Source organism: Mustela lutreola, chromosome 15 (genome assembly GCF_030435805.1).
Source record: "Mustela lutreola isolate mMusLut2 chromosome 15, mMusLut2.pri, whole genome shotgun sequence".
NCBI classification, from domain to species: domain Eukaryota; kingdom Metazoa; phylum Chordata; class Mammalia; order Carnivora; family Mustelidae; genus Mustela; species Mustela lutreola.
The window spans coordinates 12,841,086-12,858,879 of NC_081304.1; the positions used below are offsets into that span (position 1 = coordinate 12,841,086).

At 52.3% G+C, this 17,794-nt stretch overlaps 1 protein-coding gene across 1 annotated transcript in view; it reads left to right on the forward strand.

The window, feature by feature from the left end:
- PRKCA (protein kinase C alpha) overlaps positions 1-17,794 on the forward strand; it is a 393,909-nt gene that overhangs the window by 342,167 nt on the left and 33,948 nt on the right. Inside the window, exons 12-13 of the mRNA XM_059148178.1 lie at positions 1,750-1,812; positions 2,556-2,694. Of these exons, the coding sequence (XP_059004161.1) occupies positions 1,750-1,812; positions 2,556-2,694 (202 nt within the window). The remainder of the gene's footprint in view (positions 1-1,749; positions 1,813-2,555; positions 2,695-17,794) is intronic.

Here is a 17,794-nt window from a genome sequence, read left to right on the forward strand (position 1 = left end):
GGAGACGATGTGGAGGAGAATCGTGAGCTCCATGTGGAGAGGTCCATGGGGATGCAGGAGGCAGCCGCAGAGGGGAGAGACACAGCCCTTCGAAGAGAGGACCTCGGTACCTGCAAAAGTCACCCTGTTTTCCAGGGGCCAAGAGGTCACAGGATACACAGCAGAGGCAGACATATACAAACAGCTATTTCGGGGGCCCCTGGGTGGCTCAGTCAGTTAAGCAGCTGCCTTTGGGTCGGGGGATCGAGCCCTGCATCGGGCTTCGTGGTTGGTAGAAAGCTTCTCTCTCCCTCTGCCTGTTGCTCTTCCTGCTTGTGCTCTCTCTCTCTATCTCCTCCAGATAGATAAATAAAAAATCTTTTGGGAGGAAAAAACAGCTCTTTTATTTCTCTTGGAGAGTATGCCTCATGGGGATGCCCCCAATTAATCAAGTCACCAAATGTTAATTGGATCCTGGCTGATGTTCATTGTGAAAGACAACGCTAAAGAACTTTCGGGCTGGGTGGCTTGACCCGTCTTAGGGAAGATTGACTAAAAGCAGAAGGCATGTTTTGGTAGCAAGCTGAAAAAAATGCAAAAGGGGATTTTTTTTTTTCTTTCTTTTTCTTCATTCTCAGATTTCCTTATCAATCAAACACATGAACACCAATCAGATTTTTGTTATTGTCGAAGGGGAATTTTTGTTTTTCTATTTAGATTTTTACTTCTCAGTTTTCAGGAGTGCCTATCTTTATCCCGTGTCTTAACTCTGTTTGTTAGAAAGCATCAAAATGCTCGGGTTGAAAAGTAAAACTTGATGACAGAGCTGTAAAGAGCTAGTAGCAAAACAGCCACCTTACGTTATAAGGTGACATCAAGGTGTCTTGTCCAGCGTTGTGTGTTTGTGGTGATAGAAGGTTCTTACCTTAAAAAATACAGAAGAGCTTGAAAAATCATGTAAAAATCACCTGCAATCCCATTGTTTTCCCTCCCCCATCCTGTCCCTCCCCTGCCAGCCCTAGGGGTGCCCCCCTCACCCCTCCCCGTCACTAGAGGTTGTTCTCTGCTCGCGCAGACATTGCACGGATTTCAAGCCTTCCAGGTACGATGTTGGCACAGACAACATTGTGGATTCTCAGATTTCAAAGATTCCTAAATCCTATGCACATTTGAAAACCTTTTAGCATTTACTCTGAGTTTATTATGAATTATTTAAAAGGGTAAACTGGAGCATGAATCATGGCGTGTGTCCCATTTATCCGAGCGCTTGGAATGGGGACGGTTGGGGGGGTGCGGTGAGGACACCCGCCTTACCAAGCACATTGCGCACGCTTCTCCCCCTCCCAGGGGATCACTGCCCTTTCAAACGTTAATGCATTCTGTCCAGGAATAGGAAAAGGGACCTTTTCTCCACTCTTCCCCAGTCCTGACACAGAACAGTCTAGCGGCCAGTCTTTAAGAGATTGTATTGGAGCATTCTTGTAAGCAGTAAATTAACTGTCCACCGGCCTCAGACAAGAAGCGCTTGTTTCTACACAGGTAATAAACCTGTCTCTCTGACTTATTAGCTGTGAAGTTCCTCGGGGAGGTGGGAATGATAAAATAGCCAAGGGAAGGGCTAGGGGTTTGTCATCCTTAGGCTGATGCTGATTTCTGAACCCTCCCGGGGTCCTACATTCTTTTGCCTCCTTGATGCCTGAACTGAGGGAACAGAATATGCAGGAATCCAGAGAGCAAGTCAGCAGGCCTGATGAACGTTTTCTTTTGCAGATTTTATGCAGCAGAGATTTCCATTGGATTGTTCTTTCTTCATAAAAGAGGAATCATATACAGGTGCGTGTTGAGGCTGAGTTGCCAGCAGTGCTTTTCTCTCCACCGACAGCTCCTTCCTCTGCCTTTTTTTTTTTTTTTGGAATGGAGGTCAGGGAGCAGCAGAAACTGAATTTCTGTTACAGAATTTCTGTTATAGAGGCTCGGCAGGAGAAGAACACGGGGAGCTGGGGAGAGGCAGGGGAAAAACGATTGAGTTAAATTCTTCAAGTAGTTAGCAACAGTCAAAGTCTGATGCCGAAGAAAGGAAAATGTCTTCCAGGTTTAACTGAAGAGTAAAAGGATCTATGGCACCAGCCAGAATGTAAGAAATACATGTATGTGACCCAGCAAGGTTGTCCTGAATCTGAGATTTGGCAAACCTGGTTGGGTACCAGCCCCTGCACCCCGCTATGTCTGGGATCCTAGTAAATCAAACGGCTGGGAGCTGCCCCAGACCTGCTAAATTAGAATCCGGTGATTCCCATGTTCGGCCAAGGTTAAGGATCACTAGTCCAACCATGTAGTCATTTATTTGGTGTGCATTTATTATGTACCTACTGTTGTTCTAAGCACTAGGGTAGGCTCTGGAGATTTCAGAAACTAAAAAACAAAACCCAATCCTTCCTGGCCCCAGCTTTCCTAGGACTCAGAGTTAATACGCCGTTGAGGTGGCAGCTAGTCAAAGATCCTTGTTTCTCGCTAGCTCCGGAACCGACCGTACGATGTCGTGGGAAGGATGCTGATGCTCTCCTGCTTCCTTGCAGGGATCTGAAGTTAGATAACGTCATGCTGGATTCGGAAGGGCATATCAAGATTGCCGATTTTGGGATGTGCAAGGAACACATGGTGGATGGGGTCACCACCAGGACCTTCTGTGGGACGCCGGATTACATTGCCCCAGAGGTAGGGACCCTGATTTTCCTTGGTTTCCAGAGCAGACCTTCCAAATCACAAATACAGCCCCCTTCCTGGGGGAATCGCCAAGCAGAGCAGCAAGACAGGGACCACAAAATAGGCTAAACTAAATAGAGCGAAATAGAAAACAAGTATAAGAGCTCAGTGCATGGTAAGGGAATGTCTCATTCTGTGGGACTTGGCTTTGTAAGCTGGGTGTACGGTAGATTGTGTCTCTTACATGGTCCTCGTCAAGATAATTTAAGCTACACTGTTGGGCAGGCGGGGGGATATTGCTTGTAAAAATGCTCTGCTTGGGAAAACTGCATCAAAAGGAGGGTCCAGTGGTGGCTTTTTCAGAAAAGCAGAGTAATCAGTGCCCTAAATGACCCACTGGAATTGACCAGGGTGTTTGATCTAGGAAGGATATTCCAGTATGGTTGTAAGGGGAGTGGTTTCAAGACATGTGACCACAGCAGTCACCATATTGCTTCCTCTTTGTTACAATCTTTTTGCTTTTGATGATTTATTTGTTTATTTGAGAGAGAGCACAAGTGAGCTAACGGGGGAAGGGCAGAGGAAAAGGAGAGATTGAATCTCAAGCAGACTCCAAATGGAGCCCGACCCGGGGCTCGATCCCACAACCCCGAGATCATGACCAGAGCTGAAATCAAGAGTCAGGCAGGTAACCGACTGAGCCACCCAGGCACCCCTGTTGTGACACAGTCTGAGTGATTTTCATCCTATTGTGAGCCTACCTACATGCCCATGACTGGGTGGGTTATAACCCTGGGTCGCTACGTAGCCAACTTTCTGTGTACACACAGCCCGGTGGATGAAACGGGGTCTTCCCAGCTGAGCTCCAGCATGGTCTAAGCTAACAGATACAAAGTTACCCCAACCTTTCCTCTCTGGACACTGTCCTGTTCGTGCTCGCAGTTGGCAGCTCATGCGGTATATTTTTAACCTGTTGCCCCACGCGTTTGTCTTAGAGGCAGTAGGTGTGACATGAGCTTCGGAGTCAGACCAACGTGTCCTTCAGCTCTGACTTTTCTTCACAGTCTGTGGGAACTCAGGCAAGTGCCTTAGCCTCTCAGCTCCCACATCCACAATGGCAAGTTAGAAAAGATAATATCCTCCTTGTAGAATTGCTCTGAGGACAGAAATGCCAAATCCAGTGCTTTGCACCTAGTGCTACACTCCATGGTGGCCAGTGGTCCCTAAGGGAAGCTTAATATTTTTTCGCATTGTTAAGAGGTTCCTTGTTTTGTTTCTTATCTGCCCAGGCAGTGTGGAAACACAGACTTCGATTATTTACTTAGAAACTTAAATTCTCAATGACGTGGCCAAAGGTGACATGGTGTCTTGATACATACCTTTGGGAGGCATTGTCCCCCAAAGAACTCACATATTACTGTCTGCAGGCATGATGTGAGCTTACATAGTCCTCAGACATGAAGAATGGGGAGAGTGTACAGTAAAAATACAGCTTCCTGATGCAGGATTTATTCAGACGCCTCTGCCGGCTGACATGCATTAAGCCAACTGTGATTACGAGCTGCGTCTTCTCCGTTTAACACCCACCAGCTGCTATAAATGTGTGGTGACAGGGAAGGAAGCGTTTTTTAGGAATAAAGGTGGTTTGAACTTCTCTCCAGTAAGAACGGTCTCTGAGATCAAACAAACAGCTTCCTGTGTTCAGTAACTCTCCAGCCACGTGACATCACCAGGGACAAGGGCATCCGCGTAGATGAAATGTTCCAAATAATGGACGTTCGTTGTCTTTCCCCTAATGTTCATCATTGTATCAGTTTCCTATTGCCGCTACAACAAGTAACCATACAATTTGTGGACTAAAAAAATACAAATTTATTATCTTATGGCTCTGGGGTTTCGAAGTCCAAAATCCATCGTGCTGGGTCAAAGTCACACTATCGGCGGGGCTGCGCCCCTCCAGGAGCTCTGGGGGAGTCCCGTCACCTTGCCTTTTCCGGCCTCCGTGTGGCTACCGTCTGTGACATAACTTCTTACCATTTCTGACTTTTAAGATCCCACCCGCACAGCCTCCCTCTGGTAGGACCATTGTGGTTACATGGAACCCACCCAGATAACCCAGGCTGGGCGCTCTGTCCCAGGATCCTTAATCACACCTACCAAGTCCTTTTTACCAGATAAAATTACCATAGCCACAGATTCCCGGGCTAGGGCACACACACCTTTTAGGGAAAGGGCTACAGCCCATCCTGTAACACTCATAATGGTGTCCTGCATGACCATATTTGATAAGCTCCCAGCCCCCTTCTCCAGGGACACCTAGACACACTTCTAACATATCTGGGTAACTTTGGGGTGTTTTTTTTTTTAATTGTACTCATTTTTGTGTATGTTTGTTTAGTTCTGTGCACCTCGACCGCAAGTGTAGATTCCCATCTCCCAACGCCACCGTCAAGAAACAGTAGAGTTCCGTCCCTCCTCTTGGTCTTTTAGAGCCACACCCACCTCTCCCCGACCCCCCTCCTGTCCCCATCCCTGGCCCCAGCAACCACTCACCTATTTTCCATCCTATAACTTTGTCATTTCAAGAATGGCATATAATGGAGTCATATGGTACCTAACCCTTCGAGATTGGCTTTCTCATCTGAGCACTTTCTAGAACTTTCTAGTCATCCTACTGGAGTGCAGGTCCACCACCTGCCCAGGTGGTTTACTTAAACATCCCGTGCCTCAGTTTCCTCCCCTGTAAAGTGGGGATGATAACATCTACCCCACAAGGTTGCTCTCTGTGACTTGGAGTATCATCGGGCCCCAAGCAAGGTTGTCCTGCTGTGGGTGTTGTTCTGTCTTGACCCATTTGCTGCACAGTGTGGGGGCCTCTTGTGGTCTTCTGCTGCAGCCCCCTTCATGGTCCCCACAGCATGACTCAGAAGAGGTGCCCAAGGCAGTGAGGAATGGCCCATGGCCACCTTCCTGAGAAACCCAGAACCAGGTTTCCCTTCTAGACTCAGGCCCCCAGCAGACACGGGGACTGCCTACCCCACAAAATTACTGTTCTGCTCCTAACTGACTCGTGCATCTCCGAGACTCACTGTGCCCAACAGGGTGCCACTGGGACAGTCTCCACCAGGACCCGTCCCTCGACACATTTCACAGTGTGGACGACATGATGCTCAGGTGAGCAGAAGCCCAAATCAGTGTTTTGATTTCAGTTCACTTTCATCGCAAGCTGCACCACTTTGGGAACTTGATCAATAATTCAGGCTGTTTTTACCTTCCGCTGGCATTTTCCCCATAAGGATCCGGGAATGTGGCCTGTGTGGCCGCAGGAATAATTGTGGTGAAGAAGACCGTCCCGGGTCCAAGCTTCCGAATTTGCTCATAGGTTAACATAATCCTGTCCTCTGTGTAAATCTTTCTGTCAGGCAGAGGCAAAAATAATTATCTTAGCTGGTATTTTTCCTAATAGGCAAAGCAGAGGCTTAAATATTTATGGCTATTTGTTTAAAAACCTTGAAACGGATTAATACTGTGGCATCTCCTTAACCAGGGAGAGGCGCCAAGGCAGAAAGTGTCGCTAAGAGACGGGATTCTGGAGTTGAGCTGGACACCCACAGAGGGGGCGTTCATCAGGGTCTAATTCCCGGACCCGACCTCACGGCCTACAGCCTGCACCATGCTTTCACACAGAGAGAATTCTTGGGGGTCAGTGCAAGTCCCTGAGAAGGACACATGGAAGCTTCCTTGGGGTTACTTCCCCATCCGAAAGCAATGTAGGGAGTGTGCGGGTCAGACCCCTCCTGGCAGCCGAGCACCAAGCTCCGAATCCCAGCGTGGCCCACTTTTTCCTGGGAGAAGGGGAGACGCAGCAGGGATGGGCTTGCTCTGAGTCCCCCCTGGCATGGTGGGAGCAAAGTCTTTGGAAAATGTGCTGCGCGGAGTCTTTGCAGTGGGCGGGGGGTGGGGGGCATGGTAGGTCACACCCGTGATGTGGGGACGGTCCATTCTGTACCAAGCCCGCTGAGCACTTCTGGTTTGTCACAGTGCGTCTATGCACAGAGCTTAAGTGACTCGCCCAAGGTCACACAGCTGGTAACAGGAAGAGGTGGGATTGGGACCTGAGACGCTCCGGCCCCAGCTCCCAGATGTATATTCTGGCCACTTACTGCCCCGGCTCCAGAGAGAAGAGAAAACTCTGCAAGCGAACGAGCACTGAGATATTGTACAACACGGGTGACGTCTTCCAGGAGCTCGTCCGGCTCACCTGGAGTCAGGGACCCGAATCACAGAGGTCTTCACTGCAGTCCATGACTCGGGCCAGGATCCCTGCTGGTACTACGGGGCAGGACCCTTAGAAGCCACGGCCGACCACCAACAGCAAAGCCCCTCTCCCACATGAGACAGCAATCAGCCAGATACTCGGTGCACCTGCCAAGGGCCTGGCACGCCCAGCAGGAGGACAGAGCCCAGCGGGGACCTGCGAGGGGGGCTGGGGCTGGAGGCAGTTCAGAATGGGCCACTGCCGCCCAGGAGAGCTGCAGGCTGAGAGATGGGGATGATTCCCCTTGGCAGGAGCAGATGGCGCCCCAACATGGCTGAGGGAATGGGTCTGTGGGCACGCGTGCTGTTCCCACAGCCAGCTGGCCGTGTGCAGATGGACAGGCTCCTGGGAGGGTCGGGGAGCTGGAGGCCTGCCCTAGGGGCTGTGGCTTCTCCTTCCATCCCTACTGTTGGGGCAGCCCCGTCTTGCCTCCGACCGCCTCCGGAAGACTGCATTTATACGTAAAACTTGCCTACTTGTTCAAAATAAGAAGTGTACGTGGGTAAGATTCAGTGAGTGGGCCACCAGCTGTGACCTTTTCTGGAGGCGGTCAGAGGTCACGTCTGGAGGGAACCCCATTTTAGGAATGGGAGGAGAAAGGGAAGCCAAGGGGTGTCCGGAGAGGTGGAAGAACTGGGGAGCCATAGTCTCGGATACCAAGGAAGGCGAGTGCTCGTGAACTCAGAGATGGCTGGGGACTGTGCGGGTCAGGGAGCTGGGAGTGGGGAGGGAGAGAGAATCCGGCCCGAGGGCACCAGCCATCCCTAATGTGGCAAGAGCGGAGTGTGATCACCAGCAGCCAGGCTGGGGCCATGTCTTGAGGGAAGGGGTGGTAGAGGGACAGGGGAAGGGGGATGGTCACTCCTAGGGAAGCAAGATGAAGGGAGTATGGACAAGGCTGGGAAGACCTTGGCGTATCTCTAGGCCCGTGGGAAACGCTCAGAGAGGGGGGAAGAGAAGACGGAATAGCACAGGCCAGGAGGGAACGGGATAGGGAAGCAGGAGGAAGGAAGAAAGCTGAAATCACACTGGCTGGCTGGCCTTTTCCAAGGGCAAGGCCAGGACGTGTGGAGCGGGGGGGGGGGGGGGGGGGGCAGGGGTTGCTGGGAGAGGGGCCCCTCCCACATCCACAGGCGGTGACACGCTCGAGGCTCCTGGACGTGAGTGAGCAGGTAGTGGGAACCAGGGAGCGAGGAGAGAGCGGGGCTGAGTGTCTGTCAGAACAGGTGAATCCTAAAGAGCATTGAGACTAGGTTCAGTGGGGGGAGGGGAGGAGGGGTGGGGAGGAGAGGGCCAGAGGGGCAGGACATTGCCTGCCGCAAGAGCTGAGGAGGGAGTTCGTTTCTGAATTAAGCATCTTGGAGGAGCCCGGGACCCTTTGCTGTCTGCCGCCCTCTTCTTCTCCCTAACCTCGTCTCTCCCCTCGCCCTCCACCCCTCACCCCTATCTCTCCAAACCCACCCCTGCACTGACTTCCTTACCATTCCCCCAAATTTGCCGGGCTCTCCCATCCTCAGGGCTTTTGCTCTTCTCCTCGCCTCCACCTGGGACATCCTTCCCCAGCAGCGGGGGTTCCTCCTGCATCTCAGCTTGGATGCCCCCTCAAGGAGGCCATCTTTCCTGGTGACTCTGTTCAAACCTGCAGCCCCGGGTCCCCGCCCCGCTGTCCTTCCACAGCGCTCATCACCCTCTGACAGAGCACGTCACCGTGCTCTCACGTGCGTGTCTCTCTAGCCCACTCAGCCCCCCAAGGCAGGGCCTTTCTCTTTGGTTCCCTGCTGAGGCCCTCGCCCAGGCTCTGGAGCAGGGCCCAGCAGGGAGGGTGGGTCTGGAACAATCAGGTGCAGCAGGGAGGTGGGGGCCGGCAACAGAACGGAGCAGAAGGCTGGGGAAATGAGGGGTCAGGAACTCGGGCAGGGATTGGACTGATGATCCCCAAGGCTGCCCCCCAGGGGACCGCCACGTGCCTCACGCCAGCGACCCACGAGAGCTGGTGTGTGCGCTGGGGGTCTGGAGTGTCTGAAGGCGTGGGGCATCAGCCTGGGTCCTGCAGAGACCCCGAAGTGCCGGCTTAGGGACCCCCCCTCACGCCGAGACAGTTCCTCGCCTTTGGGGAAGAGGGTGTAGAGAAGGATGGAGCATAGAAGACGATCTGAAAGTTAAACAAGGGCGCCTGGCTGGCTCAGTGGGTTAAGCCGCTGCCTTTGGCTCAGGTCATGATCTCAGGGTCCTGGGATCGAGTCCCGCATCGGGCTCTCTGCTCAGCAGGGAGCCTGCTTCCTCCTCTCTCTTTCTGCCTGCCTCTCTGCCTACTTGTAATCTCTCTCTGTCAAATAAATAAATAAAATCTTTTTTTTTTAAAAAAAATTAAGTTAAAAAAAATTTAAAAAAAAAAAAAGAAAGAAAGTTAAACGAGAAAAGAACACACGAGACGCACGCAGCCAGGCAGTAAATTAGCACTTGCACAGCTGAGAAAAAAAGGGGAGATGAGAGCGCGCAGCCGGGGCTCCCCCGGGATCGGCGCTTCTGGAGCGCCCGCGGAGCTCAGAAAGCCCTTGATTAAAGACGGAGAACGATAAGCCGAAGGTGGCTGGCTGGCTTTCAGAGGCCGATTTCCCTCTGTGTGGGGTCACCGTCTGATGCCTCCGGCTTCGCAAGAGGAAATGAAGCCGCTGTCTTCCCTCCAAGAAATATTTAAAGAGCCAAGGCCAGGCTTGCCCTTGGGTTCTTCCTTAAATTGTGGAACTCTCCTCAGATCTTTTCTAGGAGTTACGTTGGTTCCACTCGTCTCCTCTAGGGTCTGCCCGCCGCGCCCAGCCCAGCTGGCCCTGGTTCTCTGGAGCACCTGGGCCCCTCTGGGACATTGTGGCCGTGAGGCACCTGGGACTCTGTCCTTCTTCCTGACTTCCTCAGAGATAGTGGCTTCTGGTGGGCGAGCAGGACCCAGGGCAGAGGCCTCACAGACTTGGTTTACTTTACTCGTCAGAGCAGCTCCACAAAGCTGGTGTCCGAAGCTCTGTTTTCCAGAGGGCAAACCCAAGGTGCAAAGAAATTCGGTTTTTCCCATAGCCCCGGTTCAGGGCAGAGCTGGGCCTTGAACCCAGGGCCGGTCCGCTTCTCGCGGCGGAGGAGGGAGGGGACCGCAGGTGTGGCCCAGGGACTCCCCGAGGTGTGGCCCAGGGACTCCCCGAGCAGGCCTCGCTCCTGCTATCTTGTCTGCAGAGCCCGCGAATGCCCTGAGCTTTCTCCCCCTCGTGCTGGGGCTGCCTTCACTGGCCTTTTGGTTGGGGATTTGTTTAAATCCTGTAAAAATGGGTCAGAGATTTCTGAAATCTTGTTTCACCTTTTACTCTGCCATTGTGGGGGAGGGGCCAAGCAATGACCGCACTTACTCGTTTCCTAGCACATATCATGCGCCTGCATCTGTCGTCTCGTTAAAACCCTCGGAAAGCCCTCTGAGGAGAGTTTTACAGACAAGGGAAAGGAGACATGGAGAGGACAGGCGCCCTGTCTGAGGCTCATGGACAGCAAGTGACCTGGGCCCCAAAGTACAGGTCTGCGGCCCTAATGTCGCCAGGGGGCAGGCCTCCCCACCCCACCCCACCCTGCCCCAGGCTATCACTTACAGCCCTGTTACCAAACACGTCTGGAAAGACCACCAGGCTATGAGGCCTCCGATTCTGGAAGATCTTTTATTGCAGCGGACCGAGCTCCCACAGGCCCAAGATTTATTCCTAACTCCCGGCTCACTGCTCACTGTAGTTGCCTCCTTCAGCTGCACAGTGAACGTCTGGAGGCCTGAGGTGAGGAGGGTCCCAGGCAGACACCACACTGTGGCTCTTGTCCGCTCCCCAGGCACTGGCCACCCCCACCCGCCACCCTGTGAGAGACCAGTGCGAGGGGGCGGTGGCAGAGTTCGAGAACCACCGGAAGGGGGACTCGCGGGCTACGACAGTAGGTCTGCTTTCCTGTGCTGGGCCTGTCTGACCCTGCGCTGGGCCCAGGCAGACCAGAGGCCCCACCCCTGGAGGGAAACTTCCCGTTTGAGTTCAGGTGGCTTTTTCTTCATTCCTGTATAGTGAACTGCGGCTGTAGTTCTGCTTTTTTAAGAACCTGGGGCAATACCTGTAAGATGGGAACACTCACAGGACCATCCTCAGAGCATGGCTTTGAAGGTGAGGTGAGTGTCCCCGCGGCCGCCTCAGAGGAAGCACTCCGTCCGTCCACTTCCATCCGTGGCTGATCGTTGCTTCAGTTATCTGCTACTGCGTAATTGCTGCCAAGCTTCATGGCTTAAAACAACAACCACGTTACAGCTCTGATTCTGTGCAGCAGAACTTCCGGCGGGATGTGGCGGCGCTGACCCCTGATGGCTGAGGGGGTGTTGGCTGCTGTGGCCCCGCTGTGTTGGGGGATCCTAGATGGCCTCTGGCTGTTGGCTTTTGGCTGAGGCCCCATGGGTCCTCCTCTGTGTGGTCTGTCTTTCCATGAGGTCTGTCACCACTCAGGCCTCTACCCAGAGCTTCTCAGCCCGGTGGCTGCCTCCCAAGAGCGCAAGAAGGGAAACCACAGGTCCCCGTGAGCCGCACCTAGAACTTCACAGTGTCACTTGGACCACATTATGTGAGTCAGAGCAAGTCCCAGAGCCAGCCTAACTCTAAGGGAGGCGACAGAAATTATGTTTGCAGGGATGGGGGTGGGGTGCGGGAGGGAGTGGCCTGTTCACCATGCAGGAGGGCATACGGGATAGGAGGGGGTCACTGGGCCCAGTTTTGGGAGCAGCTTGTTTTGAGTTCTGTGCTGGTCCATGGGAGGCTTCTCAACCCAGCAGCCCAGAGAGGGCAGATCTCTAAGGTGCTGAGGACCCAGGCAAGAGGGCATCCCCCACCCCCTGCCCTGTGTTTTGGAGCTGGGATCAGGCAGACCCCTTCTGCTAGGGGCTAGAGAGTAAATATTTTAGTCTTTGTGCTAATCTAAATTTTAGATTTTACCAGGAGGCAAAATTGAGCAACTGTTCCTGCCAAAAGGCCGATAGTCTTTTTCCGGTTGTTTTCATTGGACGTGTGCTCACAGCAGCCTGTACGCAAACGGGAGGTAGGCCGAAGTTGGCCTGCAGGCCGGCCCCAACTGTCGACGGTTCCCCGCTAGCCCTCTGCCAGGCGTAGTCCGCCTTCTAGGGCTGGAGCGACACGCCCTGTGGAGCCTGAAAATTCCCTTCCATGACCCACATGGGCCTCTTCCTACGACCCAGCCTTGCTAGGGACACCACCCTGACCGCATGTCTGATGGAGAGGCTGGGGGAGGCTGTTCGCAGGGCACAGCAGGACAGAGTTTGGACGCACAGGCCGGGACACACAGGGTCTTCATAGATGTGAGGAAGGATTAAGAAGGAACAGGGGCGGGGAGGGGGAGTGGGCCAGGTCTCCCAGTATTGGAGTGGAATCTAAGGGGTCCGTGAATTCTATAGTCAACCTCCCCCTCCAGGTTGTTGAGAAGTATTATGGACGGACTTTATGTCTCCTCAAAATTCATGTCACTCCTGAACCCTCCATATGACTGTATGTAGAGCTATAGGACTTTTAAGGAAGTGTAGAAGGTCTAATGAGGTCATTCGATGGGGCCCTGATCCGGTAGGACTGGTGTCCTTACAAGAGGGTCAGGAGACAGCTCAAGGGACCCTCACAGAAAAAAGGCAGGGGAGCCCCTTGGGGAAGGAGCCCTGTAGCCCAGAAGAGAAGCCTGTCAGAAACCGGTACCAGCCCTGCCAGCGGGTACCTCGATCTTGGCTCCCGGCCTCCAGGCCTCTGAGAACATGAATGAATATGGTTTAAGCCGCTCAGTCTGTGGTATTCTGTTCTGGCCACGTGAGCTGACTCATACAGAAGGGTATATTGGTCACGGTGGTAAAAGAGAACATTTAACAGTTGGCTTAGCTTGATCAGTAATGTGTGTTCAGACATCTGGTATGTGGGCCTTGGTCACTCTTCTAACAGTGTCCCCTGTCACACCCCCCCCCCCAAGTTAGCGATGGACCCGTCCTAGAGCAGGATGGACTCCTGCATTTAGGCTAGGTGTAAATTATGTTGTAAACCAAGACATTTTCACGGTCAACACCATTGTTTCTCATCATATGGAACAGGAGGCAGCAGTAAATGAGTCTCAAGGTCAGAGGCAAGAGGCAGTCTCTCAGAGGTCCTGGGCCCATCCCCAGCTCCTGCTTGCAGAGTGGGCACTGGCAGGGCGGGGAAGCAAGGGCCAGGTTGAACCCTGGCTCTGCTGTGCAGGACTGTACGGGCGCTCGCTTGTGCCTCGACTTCCCCAGTGGTCACCCGAAGTGGTGCCCAGCACAGCGCAGCCCAGGAACTGCGCTCAGCGGTAGCTCAGACGCAAATGTGACCTCTGTTCCTGTTGGTATCACAGTGTATCTCCCTAAGGTTCTCGAAAACCTCAGTCTGGGAGGAGAGTGTCTAAAGAGGTATTTGGTTTCTTTGGTGTAACGGGGAATTACCGAAGTCGCGCTGAAGAGGTTGTGACGTGGAAGTGGTAAGTCCATCAGGAGGACGTTCTCATGGTCACCGCCCTGATTTCTTCCGCGATCAGCACATGTTACCCAGGAGCTGGAGAGAGATGAGCCCAAGCAGGGGATTAGTGCCTCCTTGGAAGAACCACAAGGACTTGAAACAGGAACACCTCCACACGTGGACCTTGGTGCTAATGCCTGCTCCGAGGGCCACAAAAGACCACGTCCCACAACTCCGCAGCGCACATCCCAGAGTTCGAGGAACACCGGGGGCAGGGGCAGCTCTCCACAGCCCGGAAAGGCGGGTGCGGCTTTCTGAATGTCACTCGCAGCTCCCTCAGAGGTCGCACTGCCACTTTGGAAGACAGTTTGGCGGTTTCTTACGAAGATAAACATAGTCTTCACTGTGCGATCCAGTAGTGCGATCCAGTGAATTGGAAAACTTATGTTTGCACCAAAAAAACCTGCACACGGATGTCTATAGCAGCCTTGTTCATAATTTGCCCAAACTCAGGGGCAAACAAGGTGTCCTTGAGTGGGTGAATGTCTGCATCCACTGTGGTGCACCCGCACGATGGAACGTTATTCAGCACTGAACAGAAACGAACTGCCAAGCCACAAAAAGACCGGGAGGAACCATAAGTGCATATTGCTACGTGACAGAAGCCAACCAGGAAAGGCTGAGTGCTGTATGCTTCTGCCCGCAACACATCCTGGGAAAGGCAGAACAAAGGGAGACAATAAAAAAGATGAGTAGATGCCACGGGGCAGTGCAGAGGGAGGGACAGCTAGACAGAACAGAGGACGCTGGGGGCAGTGAAACTGTACGACACCACCGTGGTCGAGACACATCATGATATATTTGCAAAAACCCACAGATCGTATAGCACCAAGGTGATAATGATGTAACAACGTACGTAGTTCATCAGTTGCGACCAACATTCCTGTCTGGTGAGGGATGTCTGTAGCCGGGGAGATCGTACTGGTGGGGACAGGGCACAGGGGAACTTTGCACATTCCACTCAGTTGTGCTGTGAACCTAAAACTTCTCTTTAAAAAACTTTATTTAAAAACATATAGGGTCACCATGGTAGCTCAGTTAGTTAAATGTCCCAACTCTTGATTTCGGCTCAGAGTGTCATGATCTCAGGGTTGTGAGATCGAGCCCCGTGTCTGGCTCCACACTGCTTGGGATTCTCCCTCTCCCTCTGCCTCTCCCCAACCCTGCGTGCTCTCACTCTTGCTCGCGCTGTCTCTCTCACTCAGAAATATAGATACACGGGGCGCCTGGGTGGCTCAGTGGGTTAAGCCTCTGCCTTCGGCTCAGGTCATGATCTCAGGGTCCTAGGATCGAGCCCCACATCGGGCTCTCTGCTCGGCAGGGAGCCTGCTTCCCCCTCTCTCTCTGCCTGCCTCTCTGCCTACTTGTGATCTCTCTCTCTGTCAAATAAATAAATAAAAATATTTAAATAAAAAAATATATATATACATGTACACGTACATGTACGTATACATATACAGCCTCTGGCCCTTTCTGTGCTACATGAAAGTCTAGGATGGCACTGGGAATGGATCTGTGATCACGAGGCTCTGAGCTTTGCTTCTGTCTCCGTCCGTCCCTCTTTCCTTCCTTTTTTCCTTTTTTCCCTTTGTCTTTAAAGCCAGTGCTAATCATTACCAACCATTCTTGTACTCGCCGTTCCTCTCCTGACATTTTGGGGGAACAGGATTTAGGTGGTTCTGCTGTTTGCTTTCTGTTCTCCTGGAGTACAAGGAACAACCAGAGTAGAAGGGGTAGGTAGTATGAAGAGATTATAAAGCACTTTTATTGCCATTAGAGCAATCATGTCCTGTTCTTTCCAATCCTGGATAGAGCCACAATATCTGTCTAAACAGAAAATATATACTCTGGACTCCATTTTCACCTTGTGGCAATTTTCTTTATACTTCTATCCTGCCTTTTGTCCAAAGACTTCAGATACTGTAGAGTTTTCTCGTGTGGTGTACAAAGATCCCTGATGTAGGGCATTACATTTCCGTTTTATTTATCCATTTTCCTGTCTCCTTCGTTAGAGTCGCGATCCCTGTGCCTCGCAGAGGGCCCAGCCCAAAGACATGGACAGTTAGCCACAAACAGTGGAGGTGAGGACATCCCCTTTGGATGTCGATGGAAAAAGGAAAACCTGAAGTTTTGCTGCTTGGGTAAAAATCAATATAATTGCACAAGAGGGGTATCTTAAAAATCTGTTTTATGACTTCACGTACCCCCCACCTAGAGCAGTGTCTAGCACGTAGGAAGCTAATACTGGCTGAAAGAATGAATGGAAAGTTCAGCATTGATGAGAATTGCCAGGCGCCAACTATTATGTCGGGGTGTTTAGTACATATTGTGCATGTAATGTCTCCAAGCGGAGTGTCTTCTTTGTACTCCTGGGAGCCACCTGTACCTTCAGTGCCTGGATTCGTTTTCGCCTGCCTGCCGTGCCCGGGGGCCAGTTCTTACTTCCGGTGTTCGGAAGTACGGGGTTGTATCGTATATTCAACTCAGCTGCAATAAACACATTTTATTATATGAAATGCCGTTCTATCCCCCGCCGTGTTCCTACCAGGTGGGTGCTGGAATTCTGCATCCCAGCTGAGGAAATGGAGACTCAGAGAGGCTCAGCAACTTGCTCAGGGTCCCACAGCTCTCCCATGGCAGAGCCGGTCCCCAGAAGTCAGGTTCAGAGCATTCCCATCGCAGGGTGCCTCCCGCGCGGTGGCTGCTGGTATTCTGGGCTTGGATTCACCACCCAAAGGATTTTTGACTGGGAAGCCTCTTGGACTGAGAGGTGGGGTGCCTCACCCTTACCCACCATGAAGCTTTCCTGTTGCTCAAACTTTGGTCCAAACCTGGTGCTGGGCTTGTCGTGAACCAGCCCAGTGACCTTCAAGCAACCCACTTAGCTACTCTGAAATATAGGTTCCTTCCCAGAATCCTAAGGACCTTTGTAAAGCACCTGTAAGGGCCGCCCTCCAGCCTCAGCAATCCAGCAAGTTGACATTGGACTTCAGAGGTGGTGGTGCCCACCCCTGGGGCCTAGATGAGATCCACTCCCGCATTTTTCTCCTGCTCCAGCTGTTGGGGGGTGGTTCTGGGGCTGGGTGTGCAGGGGGCTGTCCCGGCCCCGCTGGGGAGGAGTCTGGAGTCACGTGAGGGCAGATAAGCAGTCTCAGCCTGATGTGACAACGGCCCTAGGAGCTTCGAGGTGGCCAAGGTCTGTCGGCCCCAGAAGAAAGAGTGGAGGAGACAGTTCATGAGCTCACGGTCCCCACTGTCAGGGCAGAATACCCAACGACACTGTAGCTCTTCCTCTCTTCCCCAAATGGTACTATTGTGACGTGTCAATGTTCTTAACCAGGCACATAAAGAAGGCCTCTTGTGGCCCGTGTTCTATTGCTGGAAACTTAGGATGTTTTTCAAAACAACCATGATTTTTTCGTTAAAGTAAAATAGTTCTATTTTTGATCAAAGGAAGGGAAATTTTTATTTCCTTGAGACAGCAAAAGGACTCGAGCATGTTTTATGCATAAAGGCCAGTGTGTGTCTGTAATGGCAGGCTGGGAAGGTCCTTCTGTGGTCGGGCTGTTTGTCAGGGTGAGTTCTGGGGGGGCAGGCAGCGAGTAAATGTCACGTGAAAGCGAAGAGTGGAAACTGGTTAAGGTACAGCCAGGAATGGGCGAGTGGGTCTCCTCGCACAGATGCTGCATTCCCGTGGGACACACACATGTCCCCTTAAGATAAAGTCTCCAGGGCCCGAGTTCCTGAGTGAAGTGGCTGTCTTGGCAGCTTTGATCCTGGTAAGCATTTGAGCCCCTTTCAGGGCCGGTTCCCACCATAGCTGATGAATTTTCGGTTTAGAAAAATGGTCAGAAATGTGGATGCCGGGGCGCCTGGGTGGCTCAGTGGGTTAAGCCGCTGCCTTCGGCTCAGGTCATGATCTCAGGGTCCTGGGATCGAGTCCCGCATCGTGCTCTCTGCTCAGCAGGGAGCCTGCTTCCTCCTCTCTCTCTCTCTCTCTCTGCCTGCCTCTCTGCCTACTTGTAATCTCTGTCTGTCAAATAAAATAAATAAAATCTTTAAAAAAAAAAAATAAAAAGAAATGTGGATGCCAAGTCCAGGTGACCAGGGTTCAAATCCCAGCATTGCTACTTACTCGCTGTGTGACCTCGGGCAAGCTACCTAACCTCTCTGTGTCTCATTTCCTGATCTGGGAAATGGGGCACTCCTACCT